The sequence below is a fragment of the Anas platyrhynchos genome, chromosome 6, assembly GCF_047663525.1.
Source record: "Anas platyrhynchos isolate ZD024472 breed Pekin duck chromosome 6, IASCAAS_PekinDuck_T2T, whole genome shotgun sequence".
Classification (NCBI taxonomy): Eukaryota; Metazoa; Chordata; class Aves; order Anseriformes; family Anatidae; genus Anas; species Anas platyrhynchos.
In genome coordinates, this window is record NC_092592.1 from 26113556 (window position 1) to 26136129 (window position 22574).

The 22574-nt window shown below is 37.2% G+C and overlaps 1 protein-coding gene across 10 annotated transcripts in view; it reads right to left on the reverse strand.

Annotated features, from left to right (window-relative positions):
* Positions 1 to 22574, reverse strand: part of ADGRA1 (adhesion G protein-coupled receptor A1) — a 278267-nt gene that overhangs the window by 20170 nt on the left and 235523 nt on the right. For all 10 annotated transcript variants that reach the window (XM_038181087.2, XM_038181086.2, XM_027460805.3 and 7 more), the window contains one exon: positions 17646 to 17791. In XM_038181087.2, coding sequence (XP_038037015.1) covers positions 17646 to 17791 — 146 coding nt within the window. The remainder of the gene's footprint in view (positions 1 to 17645; positions 17792 to 22574) is intronic.

Here is a 22574-nt window from a genome sequence, read left to right on the forward strand (position 1 = left end):
TGAAAATTCATACAGTTAGAAGACTATGTATTAGCCAGGGAGAATTCCTTAGCAGAGCACAGTGCATTATTAAGATGTAACTGAGGAGAGGACTGAGGTCAGAAAGAGACCCCACTTAACATTCCACCAACAATGTCTACAGCTGAGACTGGAACGTAGAACAGTTGCATCAAAAGAAAAATATATATTATAAATATAAAACCTTGTTATTATTGTATCAGATCAGTTGTGCATTCATTGCTTAGGTAAGTGTTCCTATTAACTTTGGTAAAGTCCCATATGAGTGAGATACAAACTTGCATGATTTTGTACTACACAACTGCATTCTTTTACAGAAACTAATCCGCCATTAAAGAATCTTATCAAAGTTTCATTCCTACATTTTGCAAAGGAAGAAGCTTAGTTTTTCTTTTTCTCCCATGGCGAAAAATTATACTAGGATTTTTACAGTGTGATCTACTTCTAAAACTCACAATTTACCTTGACAGATATCCAAGTAGCTAACTTAAAATGTTACCAAGCAGGTGTTACTGGGTATATAACAAATAGCAGTGAAGAGTTAAAGCATAATGGCAATAACTTCCCCTCAAGATTTTGGACTTCTGGCTTCTTACTGGAACATTTTCTCCTTCCTATTCCATATTACATAATTTAACCAGTTAAACTAGAAGCAGCAAAAAACATTGTCTTTTAGTACCATACATGAATGAATGATTATGAATTAACCAGTATTAAATCACAGACAAGCTGTGTTCTAGTAACGACTTGAATCCACAAAAGCATGGAGATTTAAAGTTAATGGTAAAAATTTAGGTTGACATCTAGTCCTTAATTCACCCTATTGAAAAGTAAGAAACAAAGGTACATTGGCATGAGTTCATGAGTGTCAACCCCAATTTTTAGTTTTAACATTGAATTTTTTTTTTCTGTTGTCGGTTTTAGTTTAAGTTGAGCTATAGTAAATACTATATATATGATGATTGTACAAATGTTTGCTTTTTTCTATTTAAAAGCTGACATACACAGTAATCAAATTTTGGCGATTCCTATCCCAGATTTTAACCAGGAGCAAAAACAAAGCTTTTCCATCATATTAAAAGGTCAAAGGGTAAGATTTAAAAAATTTACAGGGTTTCTTGGGACACTCAGCCAGAAGAGATCATGAAACTTTGAAAGAAAAGGGCAAGCAGAGGAAGAGATTTATCTTTATAAATAAATAATAATAGAGAAATAGTAATTAAAAGCTAGAAATGACAAACCATTTCCAGAATGTTATGTTACTGCATTAACAATGCAGAGAATAGAGATCTGAAAATCAGTGAACAGCAGTCACTGCTAGCATCACAAAACTCTAAATTTCATTAGCAATGAGCATCTCATTGCTCAACTTTCCAGGTCAAAGTCTGCCTAGTTTTGCTAGTTATAATAATTGCTATAGGATTTGGAAATGTCAGAACATCAGAAAGAAGTAAAATGTTCTCTCTAGTTGGAAAACACTCAGATGCATGAGGAGGGAGTATAGCTTACTGGTTGCTTCTTCAATATTACTAATGGAAGACTAAGATTCTGCATAAGCACAAAATTTTAATATCCTTGTTATATGAGAAAATAATGACACGATGTTAAATAGTCCAAAATGCCTTATGTATGAATTATAGACATCAGGGGGTGGCTATTCTGAAAATAACAGTGGTAGTAATTCTTTGCCCATGATTCCTGCTCCTTATCTCTTTGACTCATGAGAATGAGTTTTACTGACATCAATAACCCCAGAAATCAAAGTCCAAAGTGGTATACATAAATATTTATGTGAAATGAACCCTGACTATATTTATATGTATATATATAGGTTTTTGTTTATTTATTTGAAAAGCAGGATCCTATGACTGACCATTCATATAGATAACAAAAACCACAGATTAAGACACTCCACATTGAAGTTATAAAATCAAGGATTGCAAAAGTAAAAAGAAAAAAAGTAATAGATATATCTGAAGAAACTGTCATCTACTTAGATATTTACAGGCATAAGTCTGTGGATTACCTTCTTAGTGAATTATCTATTTCTACTGAAGTGATTATTTGTAATAAGCATAGCCACCAGTCAAAGCATTTTAGAATAGGAAACATCTTACATTTCATGTATTTTCCACAAAAATCATATAGAATATTTGAAGATAAATCTCCACAACATTACTAACATATCCACTGCTCATAAATATTGAAAGCCAAATGCTAATGATCTTCAGTAACCATAGTTCTATTATCTCTTAATTAATAGCTAAAGTAGTAATGAGGTATTTCTCATAATCAATAGATAAATAATAGTTTTCTCTGAAGGTCAGATTTTCTTTCACAAATAATTTAGGCTAGCTTTCACTTTCAGATAAACTGATAAAATCTTGAATGATTCCCTACGGACCAAGTGTGGTCCAATAATAATGGCACTAGCCCTTTATTATTTATTGAGTACTCAATTAATATAGGCATAAAGTTTCATCTGGACATTCTGTTCTGCTAATGTATGTTAAATATTATACATTTAAACTATTATACATTTAAACTATTTTAATCCCTATCTTTAAAATTGCAGGAAATTTACATAATTTTAACTAGCAATAAGCAATAATTTTCATCTAAGAACATTTTTTTTTTTTTTTCCTGTGGTTATGTGTGTTTAACTGCCTCTGATTCACTGAAAACACTTTGTGGGTGTGGATGTCTCAGAGCAGAAGTTGGCCTAATTTTTTTGTTATGTTTTATACAGTAATGTGGTACCTGAACAAAAATACCTGGAGGATCAGCAGCCAGTTTCTACTAGACTCATAACATTTCCAAGCACTAAAGGCATATTTGGAACACATTAGTTTCAAAGTCTCTTCTGTCAAAATTTGCTTGCATAATAAAACACTAGAGATTCTTTTAGAGTTCCACAAGACTGTAGGAATTCAGCAGTAAATAAAGGTCTGAAAAATTAGAACACTTAAGAAAAATGCTTAAGAATAATCAAATTGTAGGACAGGAATGAACCTCAAGAGGTCATCTAGAACGCTTAAAAATTCTGAGGCAGGGTCACATTAAACACTGATCAAGAACGGCTTAGGTTTATCTAATCTATGTTAACAAATTGCTAACGACAGAATTTCCACAGCTTCCCAGGTGAAGTGTTTTAATTTACAACTATTCTTGTAGTTTAAAATATTTTCCTAATATCAAACTATTTACCCCCTACTGCAAATTAAGCTTATTATTTAGTCTTCAGTACTTTCAGAGAATTTTGTCATTAATATATTCTAGACATCTTCCTAACATTGTTTTTAACACACAAATAGCCATGAGAGTTCACAATTTTTAAGTAATTTCAGTTCACGTATTCCTTCTTTCAATTTTATAGCTGTCATTGCAAATAAGGAGTTAGAAACTTGCTTTACAAATCCAGGCTGAGGGGTTCAAACAAAATCACATGACTCCAGAAATCAAACTCTAAGCACAATGTGAAATATTGTGAGTTTTATAATTGTAATCGCAGATATTCTCTTTTTCCTTTCCTGCTCTTTCAAATGTAGAACCTCTCAAGAGATGTGTCTCACTAACAGGTAGGTCAAAATTTCCTTTTCTGATGCCTCTCTTCAATGCCCTTATCTCCCATTTTCTGTACTTTCAACTATTTCACTGAGTTTCATTTACAATGCATGCTGTTCTGCACAGGCAATTGTCCAACTGCCTCTGTAAACACAACATATACTCACAGCAATTTATAATAGCATACTGAACTAATGCAAGACAGACGTTGAAAAATCAGATCAATACACAGGAAACAGAATGCCCATTTTGAATATGTTGCAGCTGTACTTGAAAATTTTTTTTAAATGTAAAATGTAAAAATGTTAAATGTAAAAATACGGAGTTTAAAATGTTCAGTTAAAACAGCAGAGAAAATATTACATATGTACAAGAACTGCAGACCTACAAGACCCACAGATAAGACCTGCCTTTCCCCTAAGACATATGAACTACTGTAAGGAAGCTCCCAGCAGGCAATTTTGAATTAATCCAAAAAATGTTCCTCTTTAACACCTACAGTCAATATAACCTATTCATCATTAGTGAATATAACCTACCATAAGGGTTTCATCCGCTCTGTGTACTTTTTAGTACACACTTTATTCAGAATACTAAAATTATGTTACATAGAAGAACTTTCATTTCCCACTCTGCAGTAACCTCAACATCTCTGATTCATTTTCCTGTTTATGCTAAAAGGAAAAGTGCTGATAAAAATAAATGGCAAAACTCTGAGGCATTGATGTATGAAATGTAGCTTTGAACAGTGAGCTGCCCTTCTACCTACACCTTGCTCTTGAAGATTATTTCAGTCCTTACAGCCCTAGCAGTTGAAGGACAACTAAAATTGATCTGAAGCCTGCACAAAGTTCTAAAATACTCTACCTTTAAAGTATTTTGAAAAACAAATATTCCATTTTGCAGGAGGATGCTAACTTTAAACATTTTTGCTTTAAAACTGATTTTCTCATTAATTTCTTCTCATTTGGAGTTTTTAAGACCAAGATGAAAAGAAAAGAAACATCTGTGTTTCCACTAATGGGTTTCAATTATTTAGGATACAAAAGCTCAAGGTGATCAGCTGTGTATATGCGTATTTTACTGTGGTAGCCAAACTCAAAAACAAGTGAATTATTCTAATGCAACTTTTCCTCCTGAGACTTCTAAATCCTCCTTCCAAACATGCATAAACCAAACAGAGATTATCAAATGCATTTGGCAGGACATATGCATAGAATGAGTCAGGTCTGAAGCTGAATTTATGGTACTTAGAGTAAAATATGCTGCAGTATACTAAATTTAATTTGTGTATCTGTAGATTTCACCAGCCATATTTGTCCAAGGAATATATTTTTCTTCCCATGAACTTTTCCAACCCTTAATAAACAGAAAAATCTGAAATGTTAAAATCATACATTTAAAACCATAATTGCATAAAAATATTGTTTAAATATTTGTTTTCTGTTCCTAACTTATTTTAAGAAAACCCATATACTATTTATTGTTTAACAGTTGCTCTTGGTATCTTATAATATCTTAAAGCCAAAATTAGTTAACGGAATAGTGTCAACGTATTGGCAAATTCAATAACATAAAAGATCTATGCCACACTACTATTTAAATGCATAGTACTCGTACTGTACTGCAGTTACTATAGAATATTGAACAATTCTAAAATATACTAGTTGGTTGCCTGCAGTGTTCCAGGTTTCTGTGACATTGCAGTTCATAAGTCTGTAGAACATTACAATTCTTCACATCTTATTTTTTTCTTGCAACATCACTGTTCTCATTACAGTTAAGCTGGATGTGTATGTATAGTTACTTAAAGCAAAGGTGAACTGTGCCAAACTTTTAGTTGCATCTTTCTAATGTAATTTTCATAAGAAGGACTTGTGTCTTACAGAAGTCTAACTTTATTTAAATGAAAAAAATGATTCACTTTTAAATTTTTCAGTAACTTAAATAATCCACAATTAAAAGTTAGAAAGTGTTTTCTGTAACTGTTGTGAATATTATTTTATCTAGATGGAAATATTTACTTCTTTGTCCATACCATGGCAATAGACAGAGTTGAAATTATCTTATGCATTTCTCTTTACAGATTTTTTGCATAATCAAGTTTAATCTACAGGACATTAGAGAATTATATAAGAAAATATTTAGCTCTTCCAAATCTGATAAAGTTTTCTACAAAGCCCCTGTTGGAGTTTGAATATATTATCTTCAAGGATTTTTAGAATTTGCAAAATTTCCAATCAGGGTTTTACATTTTGCCTGGAGCAGCATATCAAAGCATGGAACATTTTATCAAGCTTACCCTACCCTCTAACTTGTCCTGTACAATTATGTATATGACTAGCTTGAATTCTAGAAAGTGTTGAGACAAGGAGTAGTGCGACAAGAATTCTGAATTTACAGAAAACACCTAGATGTGAACTCATGATAAAAGCAGCTGAAAATTCAACCTAATACAGTTCTGAAGATCAGTATTTTGTAATTACAGCCTTTCAAACCTGAAAATATCACATATATCATTACGATTCTTTCTGAAGCTCATTTCTTTGTAAGCTTACAAATGCCATAACTCATATTGTTAATTTTTAAGTCATCGTTCCCTCATTAAATGGCCAGGTCATTAAAACACCATTAAAACACCATCGATGATGTTGTTAAGATGCCTTTTTTTGGGGGGGGTGGGATACATTTGTGAATAACTAAAACCAGGGACACTTCCAGGTCAAGGGGTCTTGATCTTGATATAAGACTTGCAAGTTCAATAAGTAATAGTTAATATATTTTTTGTTTGCAATAACCACTATTCCTTTTTATCTATGGGGAATAATTCAGACACTGTTCTTTAAACAAAGAGGAAAAATTTTTCCCTCTACATCAACATCTCATAAAGATTTGGTTTTATTAAATTTATACTCTGGAATTCATCAACATCATGTGTATGCCACCTGCATGTTACTTATGGCAGTAACAAAATCCTTTTTCTACTTGGACTGTAACAAACTCTTGAAATAAGATTATCAATCAATGAGGAAACTCTTTTCCAAGCATCATTCACTTAAGATGTATTCAGTCAACTTGAAGGTGAAGAAAAGTTCTAATCACTTCCCATTTGACTCAGGCAGGAAAATGCCTCCTCTACTGGCAATTCAATGCTGTCTAAACAAGTATTTACATATCCTATGCAAAGCGCAACATCTTTCTTAGGGTACCACTAACAATATATTGCTACTGTGAAACTGTTTCATATTTTAGTACTTTGCTTCTAATGAAAGTGGTCTAGCATGAAACAATTAGTTCAAAGCTGAATTAAATATTTTCTCTGACCTAAGATAATTTTTCTCCATTCGACGGAAATGCATTTAGCTTCAAGCTGAAATTGAACATGAAGAATTCAGGAAAATGTTTCCCTTGTCACCATTTTATACTCTTTTCCAATACAGATATTTCATTCTAATTGCTGGCTAGCAATAAAATGGCTCTGGCTATAATCCATGACTCCATTTGACTATATATCAGCCTTTCAAGAGTGAACATGTAATACCAACATGTCCCTAATGTATCAAACCAGCTTCAAAGCACCTTTAGGTTCTGGAATACTCTCCACCTCATTCATGATGAACAGACTTCCAAAGTCTGTTTTGTATTCTTAGGTTTTGCTTTTTTGCTCTTTCTAGGTTTTATTCCTCAGGTGGCAGAATCTTTCTGTTCATTCTGGCTAGGGTACCAGCATTGTTTTTTTTTTTTCTCCTCACACTACAGTTTTACAGAACAGCGTTTTTGGTTGTACCATTCTATCACTAGCTGTATCATATTTTAATGTCAGTCACTAAAATTGTCTTCAGAAAAATAACATTGTTCAAAAGATTATCTTTATAATTAAACCTAATCAAAACTGCAATGGCTCCTTAGATTATTTCAATATCCAATATACTAATACACTAAAGTATTTTGACTTTGAATATAAGGAATATTTTGATGAATAAAATTAAACCAATAGCTTGAAGGAAAATATGGCTTCTCTTACATTCGATTTCACAAAATCACAGAATTGTCTAGGCTGGAAGAGACCTCAAGATCATCGAGTCCAACCTCTGACCTAACACCAACAAGTCCTCCACTAAACCATATCGCTAAGTTCAACATCTAAACGTCTTTTAAAGACCTCCAGAGATGGTGACTCCACCACTATCCTGGGCAGCCCATTCCAATGCCTCACAATACACTCAGTAAAGTTCTTCCTAATACCCAACCTAAAACACCCCTGGCACAACTTTAGCCCTTTCCCCCTCATCCTGTCACTAGGCACGTGGGAGAATAGACCAACCCCCACCTCTCTACAGACTCCTTTAATGTACTTATAAAGAGCGATAAGGTCACCCCTGAGCCTCCTCTTCTCCAGGCTGAACAAACCCAGCTTCCTCAGCCGCTCCTCATAGGACTTGTTCTCCAGACCCGTCACTAGCTTTGTTGCCGTTCTCTAGACTCTTTTGAGTACCTCGATGTCCTTCTTGTAGTGAGGGGCCCAAAACTGGACATGGTACTAGAGGTGCGGCCTCACCAGAGCTGAGTACAGGGGGACAATCACTTCCCTAGACCTGCTGGCCACGCTGCTTCTTATGCAAGCCAGGATGCCGTTGGCCTTCTTGGCCACCTGAGCACACTGCTGGCTCATATTCAGCCAGCAGGTCTTTCTCCGCCTGGCAGCTTTCCAACCACTCATCTCCCAGCCTGTAGCTCTGCTTGGGGTTATTGCACCCCAGGTGCAGGACCCAGCACTTGGCCTTGTTGAACTTCATACAGTTGGCCTCAGCCCATCGGTCCAGCCTATCCAGATCCTCCTGCAGAGCATTCCTACCCTTGAGCAGATCGATGCATGCACCTAACTTGGTGTCACCTGCGAACTTACTGAGGGTGCACTCGATCCCCTCATCCAGATCATCAATAAAGATATTAAAGAGGACCGGCCCCAGTACCGAGCCCTCGGGGACGCCACTAGTGACTGGCCTCCAATGGGATTTGGCTCCATTCACCATGACTCTTTGGGCCCGGCTATGCATCCAGTTTTTAACCCAACAAAGCGTATGCCAGTCCAAGCCACGAGTAGACAGTTTATTGAGGAGAATGCTGTGGGAAATGGTGTCAAATACCTTGCTGAAGTCAAGGTAGACCACATCCACAACCTTTCCCTCATCCACCAAGTGCATCACTTTATCATAGAAGGAGATCAGGTTCGTCAAGCAGGACCCGCCTTTCATAAACCCATGCTGACTGGGCCTGATCACCTGGTTGCCCTGCAAGTGCTGCATGATGACACTCAAAATAATCTGCTCCATGAGTTTCCCTGGCACTGAGGTCAAACTGACAGGCCTATAGTTTCCTGGGTCTGCCCTCTGGCCCTTCTTGTAGATGGGCGTCATGTTTGCTAGCCGCCAGTCAACTGGGACCTCCCCTGATAGCCAGGACTGTTGATAAATGATGGAAAGTGGCTTGGCCAGCTCCTCCGCCAGTTCTCTCAGTACCCTCGGGTGGATCCCATTTATCCCCATCGACTTGCATACATGCAAGTGCCATAGCAGGCCACCAGCCATTTCCTCATGGATAGTGACGGCCACATTCTGCTCCCCATCCCCTTCCACCAGCTCAGGGTACTGGGTATCCAGAAAGCAACTGGTTTTGCCGCTAAAGACTGAGGCAAAGAAGGCATTAAGCACCTCTGCCTTTTCCTCATCTTTTGTAACTAAGTTCCCCCCTGCATCCAGTAAAGGCTGGAGATTCTCCTTAGTCCTCCATTTTGCATTAATGTATTTGTAAAAACACTTTTTGTTGTCTTTGATGGCAGTTGCCAGATTGAGCTCCAGATGAGCTTCGGCCTTTCTAATTTTGTCCCTGCACTGCCTCACAACATCCTTATAGTCCTCCCGAGTGGCCCGCCCTCTTTTCCAAAGATTGTAAACCCTCTTTTTCCTCCTAAGCTCAAGCCACAATTCTCTCTTGAGCCAGGCCAGTCTTCTTCCCAGCCAGCTCATCTTTGGGCACGTGGGGGCAGACTGCTCCTGTGCCATTAAGATTTCCTTTTTGAAGAGCGCCCAGCCTCCCTGGACTCCTCTGCCCTTCAGAACCACCTCCCAAGGGACTCTACCAACCAGTGTCCTGAACAGTTCAAAGTCGGCCCTCTGGAAGTCCAATACAGTGGTTTTACTGGTCCCCATTCTGGCTTCTCCAAGAATGGAGAACTCTACCACTTGGGCATACTCACTCTGCCCAAGACAGTTTCCAACCACCACATCTTCCACCAGTCCTTCTCTGTGTGTGAAGAGAAGGTCTAGCAGGGCACCTCCCCTGGTAGGCTCACTAATCAGCTGCGTCAGGAAGCTATCTTCCACACTCTCCAGAAACTTCCTAGACTGCTTTCAGCAAGGTTGGGAAGCTTTCTGGCAATGTCCCTGACCCTGGCCCCAGGGAGGCAGCAGACTTCCCTACGGGTAGGGTCATGCTGACAAATAGGTCCCTCTGTTCCCCTGAGAAGGGAGTCACCCACAACAATCACGCTTCTTTCTGTCCTGGTGGAAGCAGTCCTGAGGCGTGGAGTTGACTTCCTTGCCCTAGGCATCCTCCTGGGTAGACTTCCTATCTCTTCCTCAGCTACCAGTCTCTCAAGCTCCAGGGCACCTGGGAAGGTGGGGCCGGTAGGGGGGGGCATCATCTGTGATGTAGAGCAGGGACCTGTTTCCATTCCTCCTCAGTTCCTAGGTCCCCCGCCTCTGCCCAACAGCAACAGAGAAGGGGGTCCACCCCCATTTGGGGTGTCTCACCCCAGTACCTGTCCTTCAGGCCGTGCAGGGAGTTGTTCCACAAGTCTATCTCCCGCTCACACTCCCTGACATCCCTCAACCTCTCGACCTCCTCCTTGAGTTCTGCCACGAGGTGGACCAGGTCATCCACCTGCTCGCACTTCACACACACAGTCTCTTTGCCCCCCACAGGTGGTAGCAACAGGCTCAGGCAGTCCCTGCACCTGGAGACCTGAACTGCCGCAGTTTTGAGCAGGCAGTCGGTCTGGGTGTGTACAGACTTCCTGGAGAGTGTGCTGTGCCTGGTGTACACCATTGCAGCTGAGATAGTGGTAGACCTCCATTAGAGGAGGTGTTCATATGGGCAGGGGGGAATGCTCTGCCCTGCCAGCGCTAACTGCCGCGCCACTCCCTTCTGACATGCCATGCCCTGTTTGCCCATCCTGGTCACTCGCGCACCCTAGGGGCAGCTTTTGAACGGCCGAGGAGGCCGTTCTGCGGAGCTGCTGCCTCCGACTCCGCCTCATTCACCTCCCTCGCGAGGGCTGCTGGGTCCTGGCGGCTCCCTCAAGTGGGCTCAGTGCCGGAAAAATTAGCCCTGTCTGTCCTTTCCCCTGCTCTGCTGCAGAACGCTTCTGCCCCGGAGCTGATCGCCTCGGCAAGTGGCCATTTTCATCAAGTGCAAAAATGCAAAAAATGTATTTCAGCAGTATGACCTTACTCTGTCCTGCAAAATATGATAAATACTGAAACAAGAAAGAAAGGACCACAGATTTACAAATAATATGTAAGAAAATAGTTGTTACACACTGTTATTTTTAAGAGCTTGTGGTGTTTAGGCTATAAGCAGCCTTCCAAACTCATGAGGATAGAAAAAACTTCCATTGTTCAGGAATGAATCAAACTAATTACAGCACAATTTGAGAGTGACCTAAAAATATACATTGGAAAAAAAATCAACTTTCTAGTATTAACTTACAATAATTAAAATAAAAGGCACTGATGATAACATCAGAGAAGTTACATTTCCTAATGACTGACTCAGCCCACAAAATATTCTTTCCTCTAAGCAAGGGATTCAATAAGGTATTTAAAGTACAGCCAATTTCCATGAGCGTGGCACAGCAGATATTTTAGTGACTGCTAGCTTGCTGTACAATGATTCACCCAAATAGTGAAAACTCTATTCACAGTGTGTGTGTGTGAGCGAGGGGCATCACTTTCACATACCCTTCAATGACAGAACTGTGGCTATTTTAACAGCAAATAGTACAGAGATCTCAGGGGCTCTGAGAATTCTGTCCTCTGGCATCTTCCATTTGTTTCAGCATTTACAAACTACAGAGAGTTGTTAAGAAAAAGGCTCATAATCATTGGGATAATCAAGCTTAAGTTTAAACTTTATGGAGGAGGTTTGGTATGTTCACTGTAGGAAGGAAGAATCAACATCCATGGATGAAGAGTAGAGGAACTAATATTTAAGGGCAGAACATATAGAAGAACACAATAGATTGTAATGGATGCTTTTCATCTGACCCCTCTCTCTCTCCCTCAATCATTATTTGACACCAGAAGACATGAATTCACAAGAGCCAGTGCTAATGAAAAATGCACTAGAACTTAACTGCATTTCAGAGCTATTGGTGTCAAGGGTACAAGTAATGTCTGTGTCTGTCAGAATGTAAATTAAGTCACTTATGATTCACACTCAAGATCTAGAAAAGAACATGGCCAAGAAGATGACATGATATATTTGGAAAACTTGACATTCAACAGAGAATTTGTTATCATGGTCAAATTTTGATTCCCTGTTACACTGATGTGATTATGCTGCAATAAATTATAGCCAACTGGTTATAACTGATAAGGGAAATTTCCTAGACCCTCAGAGAAGTATTACCTGTTGAAGACACTTGTAACCTTGGGAATATTAGAAATCATCAGTTCTTTTTATCATAGGGGTTTTATTTGGTAAAGGATATAATCACTCTTAAAAGAGTGAATATGTCTTTGGTCTTCATTACTGGAGTTAGTACCTCTGTTACAGTGCCAAAACATCACACACCAATTTTCAGTGACCTAATTAGTATTGTAGTATGCAACTCAAGTTCAGGAAAAAGCCTACTCTATTGGTAACTTATTCAGTAAAAATTGCCATATCATCAAATTGTGATGAAAGTCACACCACTTCCAGCCAAGCTCTAGTAGATCCATTTAGTAGGCCCACGAGTTGGTTTCTACCTTGTCAGAATCCAGACCAAGCACCTAAGTGTTCATCCTAAGACAAGCAGGGTTGTTATAAGAAAAACACTCAGCAGATGCCATAACCATTGTGGTGCCATGCAAAAGTCTGTAAAACCTTCCCACTGCCAAAGACAAGAGGCTCATCACCGGATTTGTTGACAGAAATCAAAGGAGATAATTTTTTCTGGATGTGAAAGTTCAGAATGTTTTCTGCTTTTTGCTGTGAAAGAATTTAACAGAAGTCAATGTCACAGACAAATATACTTAGCTACTGTTTAGCTGGATACTACTGATAAATGCTTGGGTAGCTGAGATAACGAACCAGGGAATGACTGTGAAGAGCTGTTGCTACATTTGTAGGAGAGAGGAGGAGGATGTAAATAGAGCATTATCACGCTTGCACATGCATGTGATCAGGTCGTAGGCTGTTAGTCATTGCTACACATAACCCACAAGGAAGACCCCTGTTGCTTCTTCCAAGACATCACTCAGTAATTGTACGTACACAAGCTCATAAAGAACACCAGAAACATACACATGTATGTATGTATGCATCCGCTAGCAGATATGAGTTCAGCTGACCATTTCAGCTGTTACCTTCTAGGTGACATTGTAGACTAGGTCTACTGTTTGTGCAAATTAAAAGATGGTTTCTATAATACCATTAAGACATTTCAAAAGATATGAAATACGCAAACAGCTTTTTTTATTATTCTAAAAAATTATTCTTAACTTAAAAAAATATAGTTAAAAGCAATGAAGAAAATCAAATTGAAGCCAGTGATACTGACTGTAGGTGCTCTGAGTGTGCTTGTGAAAACTGATATAAATTGCTTGAGTTATGATATCCTAAAAATTCTTTATGTTATTTTTTAAGAGCCATAGTACTAGGACTAGCAAATCTGAATACAAAAGGAAGAACACACAATCCATTCATAAATTGTTACTAATGGTATATATACAATTTTTCTAAGGCACTGAAAAAGATACTTTCCCCCTAAGTCCCACAGCGATAGTAAAAACCTTTCAAAAAGTGTATCAAGATACATTACACAATAAACAAGATGAAGTTCAGCAGAGACAGTAACATAACTTGTTATCCATTTTACGATTCAGTAGACTTATTTATGTATATTGGATGGTTTTCTTTTCATGACAGATATAGGATTCTCTATAATCTGAGGTTTGCTCTATTAGTAACCTTGCAGGATGTTCACTGAATAAAAGAAGATGGAGGAAATTAGGAGACGTACTTGTACCCAAATATGAAATTAAAGGTAACTAAATTATCTGTCTCCTTAACACCAATATCTGGTCCATCTGCAGCTTCTTAAATTTTTATAGTGCAATTGTGCTCAGTATTTACAATGATAGCAGTCTAATTTTGTTCTCTTTCTGGAAAGGAATGATTTTAATAGAATACCTTAAAGAAACATTTTCTACCTGGTCTGTAATTCTAAGCTGTATGCACTTAAGTTATCACATGAAAAATGAATGAATATCAGGTATAAAAAATAATGCTACCTGTACCTCAGCTTGGGTTGACAAGTAGTTTTGTACACCACAGGTATACAAAAAGCTGAATCTTGCATGCCCCTTTGCTAGCAAAATATGACTTCAGATTAGTCAGAAGCCGAAACAACGCCAGGTTTCACAAATGTCCACAGAGGATGAACAGACAGAATTACTTATTTCTATTAAGAATACTAAAGAGTATATTTTACAAGAAGTGATTTCATTATCTGCTGAAGTGCCAGGGTTCAGTATTTAAATACACAAAATTCAATGATGCATTAATTTGATCCATCTCATTAGCGTCCAGACACATTTAGTGAAAAATGTCAGAATTGTTACAGCTGTTTTCAGTCAAAGTGGTATGTCCTGACAGTTTTATCTCTATAATTAATGTATAATATATATTTTTATATATTATATATGACATGATATATAATGTATGATGTGTAACATATATGATATATCATATATTATATGATTAATGTATAAAAAGAGGCAATATTCAAAATTATATTGTCATGGATAACAAGTTTCAGTAAAACTATGCTGTAAAAGGGCTTCCAGTTTAATTACTGGATCTCAAAACAGAGAAAAATAATAGGGAACCAGTATTTTACATAACAGGATACATATTTTCTTTTCAAGAAAAACTAGCTGGAAAAGATCAAGTCTACATCATTAATCATACTTCAGTAAATTAATATAATATATAACATATATATAACAATATATATAATATAATAATAACATGGCAGGGAAACAGAATCAATTGTTACAAGCAAATTGTTTTCTACTAAAAGGTACAAATATCCCCTTTAGATATTTTGGTATTTATTTTCAGTATTTCATCTACATTTTAGAGTGGATCAAGCTCCTTGAAAAAAATGTGGTGTGAATGTGATTTCTTGGTAAATTCCATGTCACAGATTTATGTGTTGATTTTTGGCAGTAGTTTCAATTTACTGACTCACAAAAAAATATCCTTATGTTTCATATAGCAAGTGCATACACAAAGAATTAAAAAAAAAAATCATACATGAACTGGAAACCCCGTCTATCATATATATTCATTACCAGAAGGGACTGAAGGAGAACAGCAAAGTGCACAGTTCTTGCCAAACACATTCGTATGTGTTCAGCAAAAGCTGCTGAACACTTTTTTTTAAATGTTCAACAAAAACTGAATACAAGCCAAACTAGTTCTGTAGACGCAGATTACTGACAAACCACCTCTTCCTTTAAAGTTACTTGCAGACTGCATTATATTCTTTCTAGCAGTGATGGTCCTGATACTCAAAAGAACCTAACTCATTCTTCGTTTGAATAAACTTAATATTGCTTAGCTATCTACTGGTGATGATGGAGACAGAAATTACCACAAATACCCCATACCCAGACAAACTGTGATGTTATCTCTTATGTACCCAAGACACAATAGGTAGAAAGCTGGCATCAGCTTATAGATACAAGAACAGTCTGGTTAAAATATTTCTTATAAATGACTACACTGAAATGTAAGTATCTTAAATGGATTTTATGGAAATATTATGATACAGAATAATTCTGATTTTAATTTTATTAAAACCAGTAAAGTTGAAATGGCCATAAAAATAATCATTATAGGTCTAAAAGAACAATAATTACTAATTATTTAGTTTGGCGTTTTCTTGCTTAAAGCAATTTATAATTTTCCATATACTATGCCCATTTTCTACATGAAATAAAATTGATCCTCACTACTTTGAAGCTAGTACTAACCATTAAAAAATCATATTATACATTCCAGTGGCTGTGTCTCTAGGACATATGGTGCCCAGAGTGTGAAAATAACTCTGGAATCATTTTACTTAGTTATTAAACAATTATATTCATGTTCTTCTACAGCTAAAAGTAGGTTTATCATTTCTGTTACTAAACTAAAAATATCTATTATTTATTTTCACTGGCTGAGAACCTCAACATGACTGATACAAGGATTTTAATTAGAATAATATTTTCTGGAACTTGAATGCCTGTTGTTTTCCAGCTTGAACAAGATTTGAATTTGAAGAACATACACTATGCTGTATATATGTAACCTGAAACAATTTTCTACCTTAATAGCCACATGGCAGCATTTGAAAATTGGCAATTATTCATTTTACCATGGGCTACTAGCTGGAAGAGTGAAGTTCTCATCTGTGAAGAATGGTATAGTAAATCATGGATTAGCAAAGTCAGGCACTCTCTGTGAAAGTATTTCCTTTAGCTTGTACCTAACATATCTAATATTCAATATAGCTCTTCTCTTGACTATAAAAAAAATTATGTGAACTTTATATAATTTCTTCTCCCTGAAAGAATATATTTAAAAATCAGGGAACTAGTCATATTAATACAGATTTCACTCAGTAGAGTCTGAACAGAAAAGCTCATTCATATTCCCATAGCCTTTTAACAAGTTGTGACAACTTCACACAGCCATTATAAGGACTGCTTAATAAAAATTTTGTGTTCAAAATAAAATAGCTAGACTGTGTTTAAAAGAATACACTAATCTGGATTTTTTGGCAAAGCCATAAAGAGTAGAATGAATACTTCTTGTTTGTCAGTATATAAAAATGATGTCTTTAGACTAAATTGTCTGTTTTTTCCATGACCTAAGGTGAAAGAGAGATACTTCTGTATGATAACTCATCCTGTCTTCACACAAACATACAAGACAGTTGCAAGGAATTGCTCTCTGGAAGTTCCTCTTAGTCTCCCTCTAAAATCTACACAGGGACACTATATATAACTTTTACCAACACAACACCTGACTTTTTCATAGCTGAAGTCAAAAAAGGCAAATCCCTCTTCTCACACCTGTGGTAGAAATCTTAGTGTTTTTTTTTTTTTTTTTTTCCCCCCCTGTACAATTTTGGCTTGAAGCTAGGCACCCAGTTAACATTCTTGCTGCATGATGGGAGCAGTTAGTCTTATATTCAAGATGCTGCGTTACAATTGCTACACTGTCAGAGACATATTAGTGTGTTCTATCTAGAAGGCTGACAAGGAGTCCAGACTTCCAGTCTCTCCAGTAATAGCATTAGATCTCTAGTGTGGAATGAGGAAGGTTGCTATCAGGTTACTACGCAATCAATACAAGTGTGGGCAAGATTTATAACAAAGGATAAGGGTAAAGAGAACATCGTTATAGAAGAGTTTTGAAGATTAAATAATGCCTTAACCCAGAAGCAAGCCTTTTATTATTATTATTTTTCCCCTATCCATAGGAAACTGAACAAGAACACTTGAATTGTTCCTGTTGAGACAGAGGTATCTAAACATAGCCAATACCAGTTCTGCATATCTCCTGAGTATAGTTAACTATTAGCATACGATAAATATTCAGATTTTTATGTACTCTAAACGACTCATTTCTTTATAGGTTATATTTATAGTCTATAAAAATAGAGTATACAGAAATAAAAGTGTTTAAAATTTACATGCTTAAGGACTACTTAGAAAAATATTATATGTAATATTCTATACCTGAGTAGTGGTTGCTTTGGATAAGAAGGTTGGTCACTGTTTTGGCACGACTGAGGTTTCTTTGTGACTTGCTTATAAATATTCCTTGCAGTTACTCCAATCCATAGCATAGTAGATAGAGTAGAATAATGAAGTACTATGCCAACCTAAAACAAGAGCAGATAGTTAAGCAAGTTAATAAGTATTTCTAACCAGAGAAGGAAAACACTTTAAAAAAAAAAGCAGACAGAAACTGTTAATTAATTATCATAGATAGATATCTGTAAAACCAAATGGTATGTTATGAAATCAAGACTGTAAAGACATTTGTAAAGAACCTGATTAATTACAATTTTTTATACCTGGATTTAAAGTGATGCAAAATGTGGTTTGTTTTACAAACTTTGTTAGCTTATTGTGACAATGCAATTTAAAAAATAATGACAGCATTTTTGCTTGCTATTATAATATTTTCTTTAATTTTTTCATCAATATACATTGTGATATCTTGTTGTAGTTCTGTCTCAGCTATGTGTGTCACAGCCAAGGTTGACTTCTTGTATTGATTAATTATTTGTCTGGGATCAGTGATAGTTGCCTAAAAAGCAAATTACTTGCAGGCATATTTTGAGGAACTTATAAACTTGGCCAGACAATTTTTAAAACTAAATGAGAGACCTTGGTGTCATCCCTCAAAAGGAAATGCAAACTCTCAATAGTGTTATTATCATGATGTCTCCAAGAAACGGGTGTGTTTATCATTGAAAGTAAAATAAAATACAGACACCTTTAAAATACTACCATCTTTGTTATGTTAGTAATTGTTATTCATTACTATGGAAACAGTAATTGGAATTTTATCCAATCTACAGAGCTTTATTACATCAGCTAAGTCTCCATCTGATTATATAAAATGAGGTTACCTTTGAAGCAATAACCTGACATTTTGCAGTGACAAGTAAAATATTGGTATAATTGGAGACCACATAAATGTTAAGGAATACAGAGAATTGGCTAAATAAAGCTAACACAAATCTATTATAATGATTTATTTGAACCAGTGTTCATTTTTGCTCAACTTAGAATAACTGACAGATAAAGGAAAAAAGAAATCCATTAATTTTGTTTTTATTTAGTAACATATCACAAAACTTGAGCACTGCAGAAAATATCATCAACAGAATACCCTTTGTAATTTTCTCTGGGACTTGTCTGACACATTAGACAAGAGAGCATAAAGCCTTCATAGCTGTTGTCGCTTGAGGTAAAAGAAGCGGAAATAAGAGAACGAGACAACTTTGTACCATCAGCTGGCAGACATTGCCAGTTCAGTGGCTAGTGCTGTCTGGACTTAGTTCATGTGCAGCTTGCAGCATTTCTGTAGGGACACAGTGAATATGACTATGAACTGAGGGGAGCAAAGGAGTAAGACAGGAAGGAGAAAAGGGGGAGGAGAAAGTGAAAAGAAGGTGGCAGAAACCAGAAGAAAGAAACTAGAAAAAAAAAAAAAAAAGGTTCAGCACCTCTTCCTCATTTCAGCACATCACTGTTATTATAAATTCTGTAATTATTCCATACAAGTATGCCAAAGACTTGATAAGATGAACAGCAAGGATGAATTCTGTGTGAGCAGACACCAACATGTGAAATTCAGCGTATATAGCCATATATTCAGAAAATGTGAGCCTCTTGAGAGAATTAAATTCCTAAAATAGCACAATCAAATAATTTTATTGAACTTTGCAGGAGACAACTGAACTGAATGGAGAATATTGCTATGCCACACCTTAGTCACACTACCTTTCTCCACACTATGCCTATATTTCAGCAACTTAGTTGCTTCTGATAGACAACTCAAGCAAACACAAAAAAATAGACAGAAATGTGTTCAGCTTCTGTAATATCTTTTCAGCACTATGTCTCTTTTTCTCTCAAAATAAAGTTCTCCACTTGCATTTTTTGCTTAAGGCAAAAGAGTATATATCCTGATGTTACAGGACCTCCTGATGACTGATGAATATGAAGGATAATGGTGACAATATGGAGATAAAAACATATAGGACACTTAACAAAACGTGGAATTTGCAAGTGTGCACCAAGCTTTTATACTAAAATCCAAAGGAAAGGGTACTCTTTTCTCCTTGTGGAAATAATTTTTTCTGGACTAGAAATTTTGTTCTTACTCATTAACTAATAATCATTAGAAAAGGAATGCTTGTCACACATCATCTTGAAAATTCAGTAATTCAGTTTCAAAGTGGTGGGCTCAGCCCTCTGACTCTTCTTTCCCCCTATTTCCACACTGACAGCACTCATGACATGGAGATGTATTTCCCACACTGTTGCACTTACAGGTTGTGGCTTTATGCTCTCTTGTCCCCCTCAGTGGGACCACCTCTTTCTAGCTGTCTTAAGCTAGGTAGACATCTGAGCCCTATGCTATGAATACGAGGTAACAGTTCATGACATCCAAAACAAGGTTAACAGAAAAGGAACAGGACAAAGTTATTTCTGTTCAGTAAATTCTCACTTAGATCCATTAGCAAACATAAAACTTAGGTTTATTGCATAAAGATCCAGGGTATGAGTTTATCCGTGTATAACTTGTTACTGGATTTGTGCCTCTGTAAAGCTGAGGAGGCCAACAAATTGATACAAATGAAATATCAAAATGTTCACTTAAAACTATCTAATGATAAACTTAAAACTGTAAAAGGGAAGTGGAGGTTCTGGTCAATGAAAATTGAATGAGAGTCAGGAGTGTGCCCTGGCAGCTAAATGGGCCAGCCATATTATGGATCAGGTGGATCAGGCACAGCATTGCTAGCCAGCTGAGGAAAGTGATTGTCCTGCTCTGCTCTGGTGTGGCATCACCTTGAGCACTGTGTTTAGTTTTGGGTGCCACAATATAAGGACAAAAAACTATTTGCATCCAAAGAGAACAACAAATATGGTGAATGGTCTAGAGGGTGAGACATATGAGGAGCAGCTGAGGGCACTTGTTTTGTTCAGCCCAGAGCAGAGGAGGCCTAGGGGAGGCCTCATGACAGCTGCAGCTTCCTCACAAGAGGAGTGGCGGGGCAAGCGCTGAGCTCTGCTCTCTGGGGACAGCAACAGGACCTGAGGGAACAGTATGGAGCTGGTACAGGCTGGGTGTTAGGGAAAGGTTCTTCACTGAGAGGTTGGTCAAGCACTGGCACAGGCTCCCCAGGGAAGTGGTCACAGCACTGAACCTGCAGGAGTTTGAGAAGCGTTTAGACAACACTTCTTAGACATGGTTTCATTTTTTGGGTGGTGCTGCATGGAGCCAGGAGTTGGACGTGTGGGTCCATTCCATCTCATGATTCTATGATCCTACCTTTGCTATAAGCGGAGCTTACCTTCACTACAATGTACGTTTCACTAAAATTGTGTGGGAAGGGCTATGTTTTGCTTACAGAACAGGGGTTATGACTGAATATGTTAAAGGTATGATGCTTATTCATAAGAAGGCTTTCCACTCACAAGCCAAATGATACAGAAAGAACTATCAAGACATATGCATTGAAGCCAGCATTGCACCTAAATCTGCTTAATAACAGCAGTTATTATGGGGAAAATTTTCTCATTTCCCTGGACTGTATTCCTAGAACTGGGGATAAGCACCAGCCTACTGAATAAAAGTTTGCGGTTTTTTGCAGTAAGAAGATGCTGTCTTTATGTGCTCCTTCAGCAAATTTCAGTACCCCAGAGGTTAGAAGTTCCACATGATGCAGTTGCCGTGGGAATGACCAGAATACAAATTTATGCAAAACATCCTGGCACAAAACAAAAACAAACAAAACCACTGCCTTACGCAGCTCTAACCTACACATAATTTCCCCCCCCCCCTTTTTTTTTTTTTTTTTTTTTTTTTTTTTTTTAATATTTCAGATAAATAAGGCTCAGACAGTTCTATTTAAGGGAAGATATGGATATGCACTAACATTCTGATTAAACAATTAATCCTTCACAGAAAGAAAATAAAATCTTTTCAGTGAAATGGAAGGATTTTGAAATTTCCTTGTGGTTTCTAACACCAGTGGAAATATGTCGTGATCATAAAGCATTTATGCTTTAGAACAGCCTTAGAAAGCCTTAGAACAAACCTGTTCTCACTTCACGGTTAGAAAATTCATAGCAAGAAGCTGAGACCCAAAAATGAGATGGGTCTCACCAGGAAGGGACCAGGAAGTACAATCTTCATCATGCACATCTAACTCCACAACATGAAAACTCTTTCAGTGTCACTGGTTGCTGCAAGCAAAGTTTCTAGCCACTGATACTCTTGCTAGAACATATGATTAGCTCTTTTCCTCTTTTGGGAGAGCTAAGCAGTGCAGCATTAGAGACCTCTCAAAAGCCTGTATATAGAGTATACTTCTATATCTCTTGAGATGCCCTAAATGGCATACTCAGAAATACTCTTTTCTCCTCTTTCTATAATATTTTTTTATCTATGTATCCAGAGCTCCCACCGAAGTTGTGGCTCTTAACTTCTTAAATCAGTAGGTCACAAAGTGATCATGCTACCTAGTCTACTAGGATTAAAAAAAATCAAAAATTCTGTCCCTTAAAATAACCTTTCTGTCTCCTGAGTCTTGTGCCCCTAAGCCTACTTATTCTTCATGCTTCAACATGTGTAGTGGGACTAACCATTTCATCCCCTTGTGGTTATAGCCTCAGGGCTATGATGCTTTACAGGAAAATAGGGGGTGCCCTCACTCTTTCAGACTGAGGGTACAGAACCAATGCCTCCCACACTGTGGAGAGTGATCCAGCTACAGTTGTGTCTGCCTCCATCTCATTCCTTACAGGAAAGGAATAAGCCTTCTTCCCTGCCCTTTGAAGGATAGTAATCTGAGGGCCTAAGCAAGGGAGATAGAAGGGATTGGCTGCATTCTCCACCAGTTGGCTCAAGCACCTTTCTGT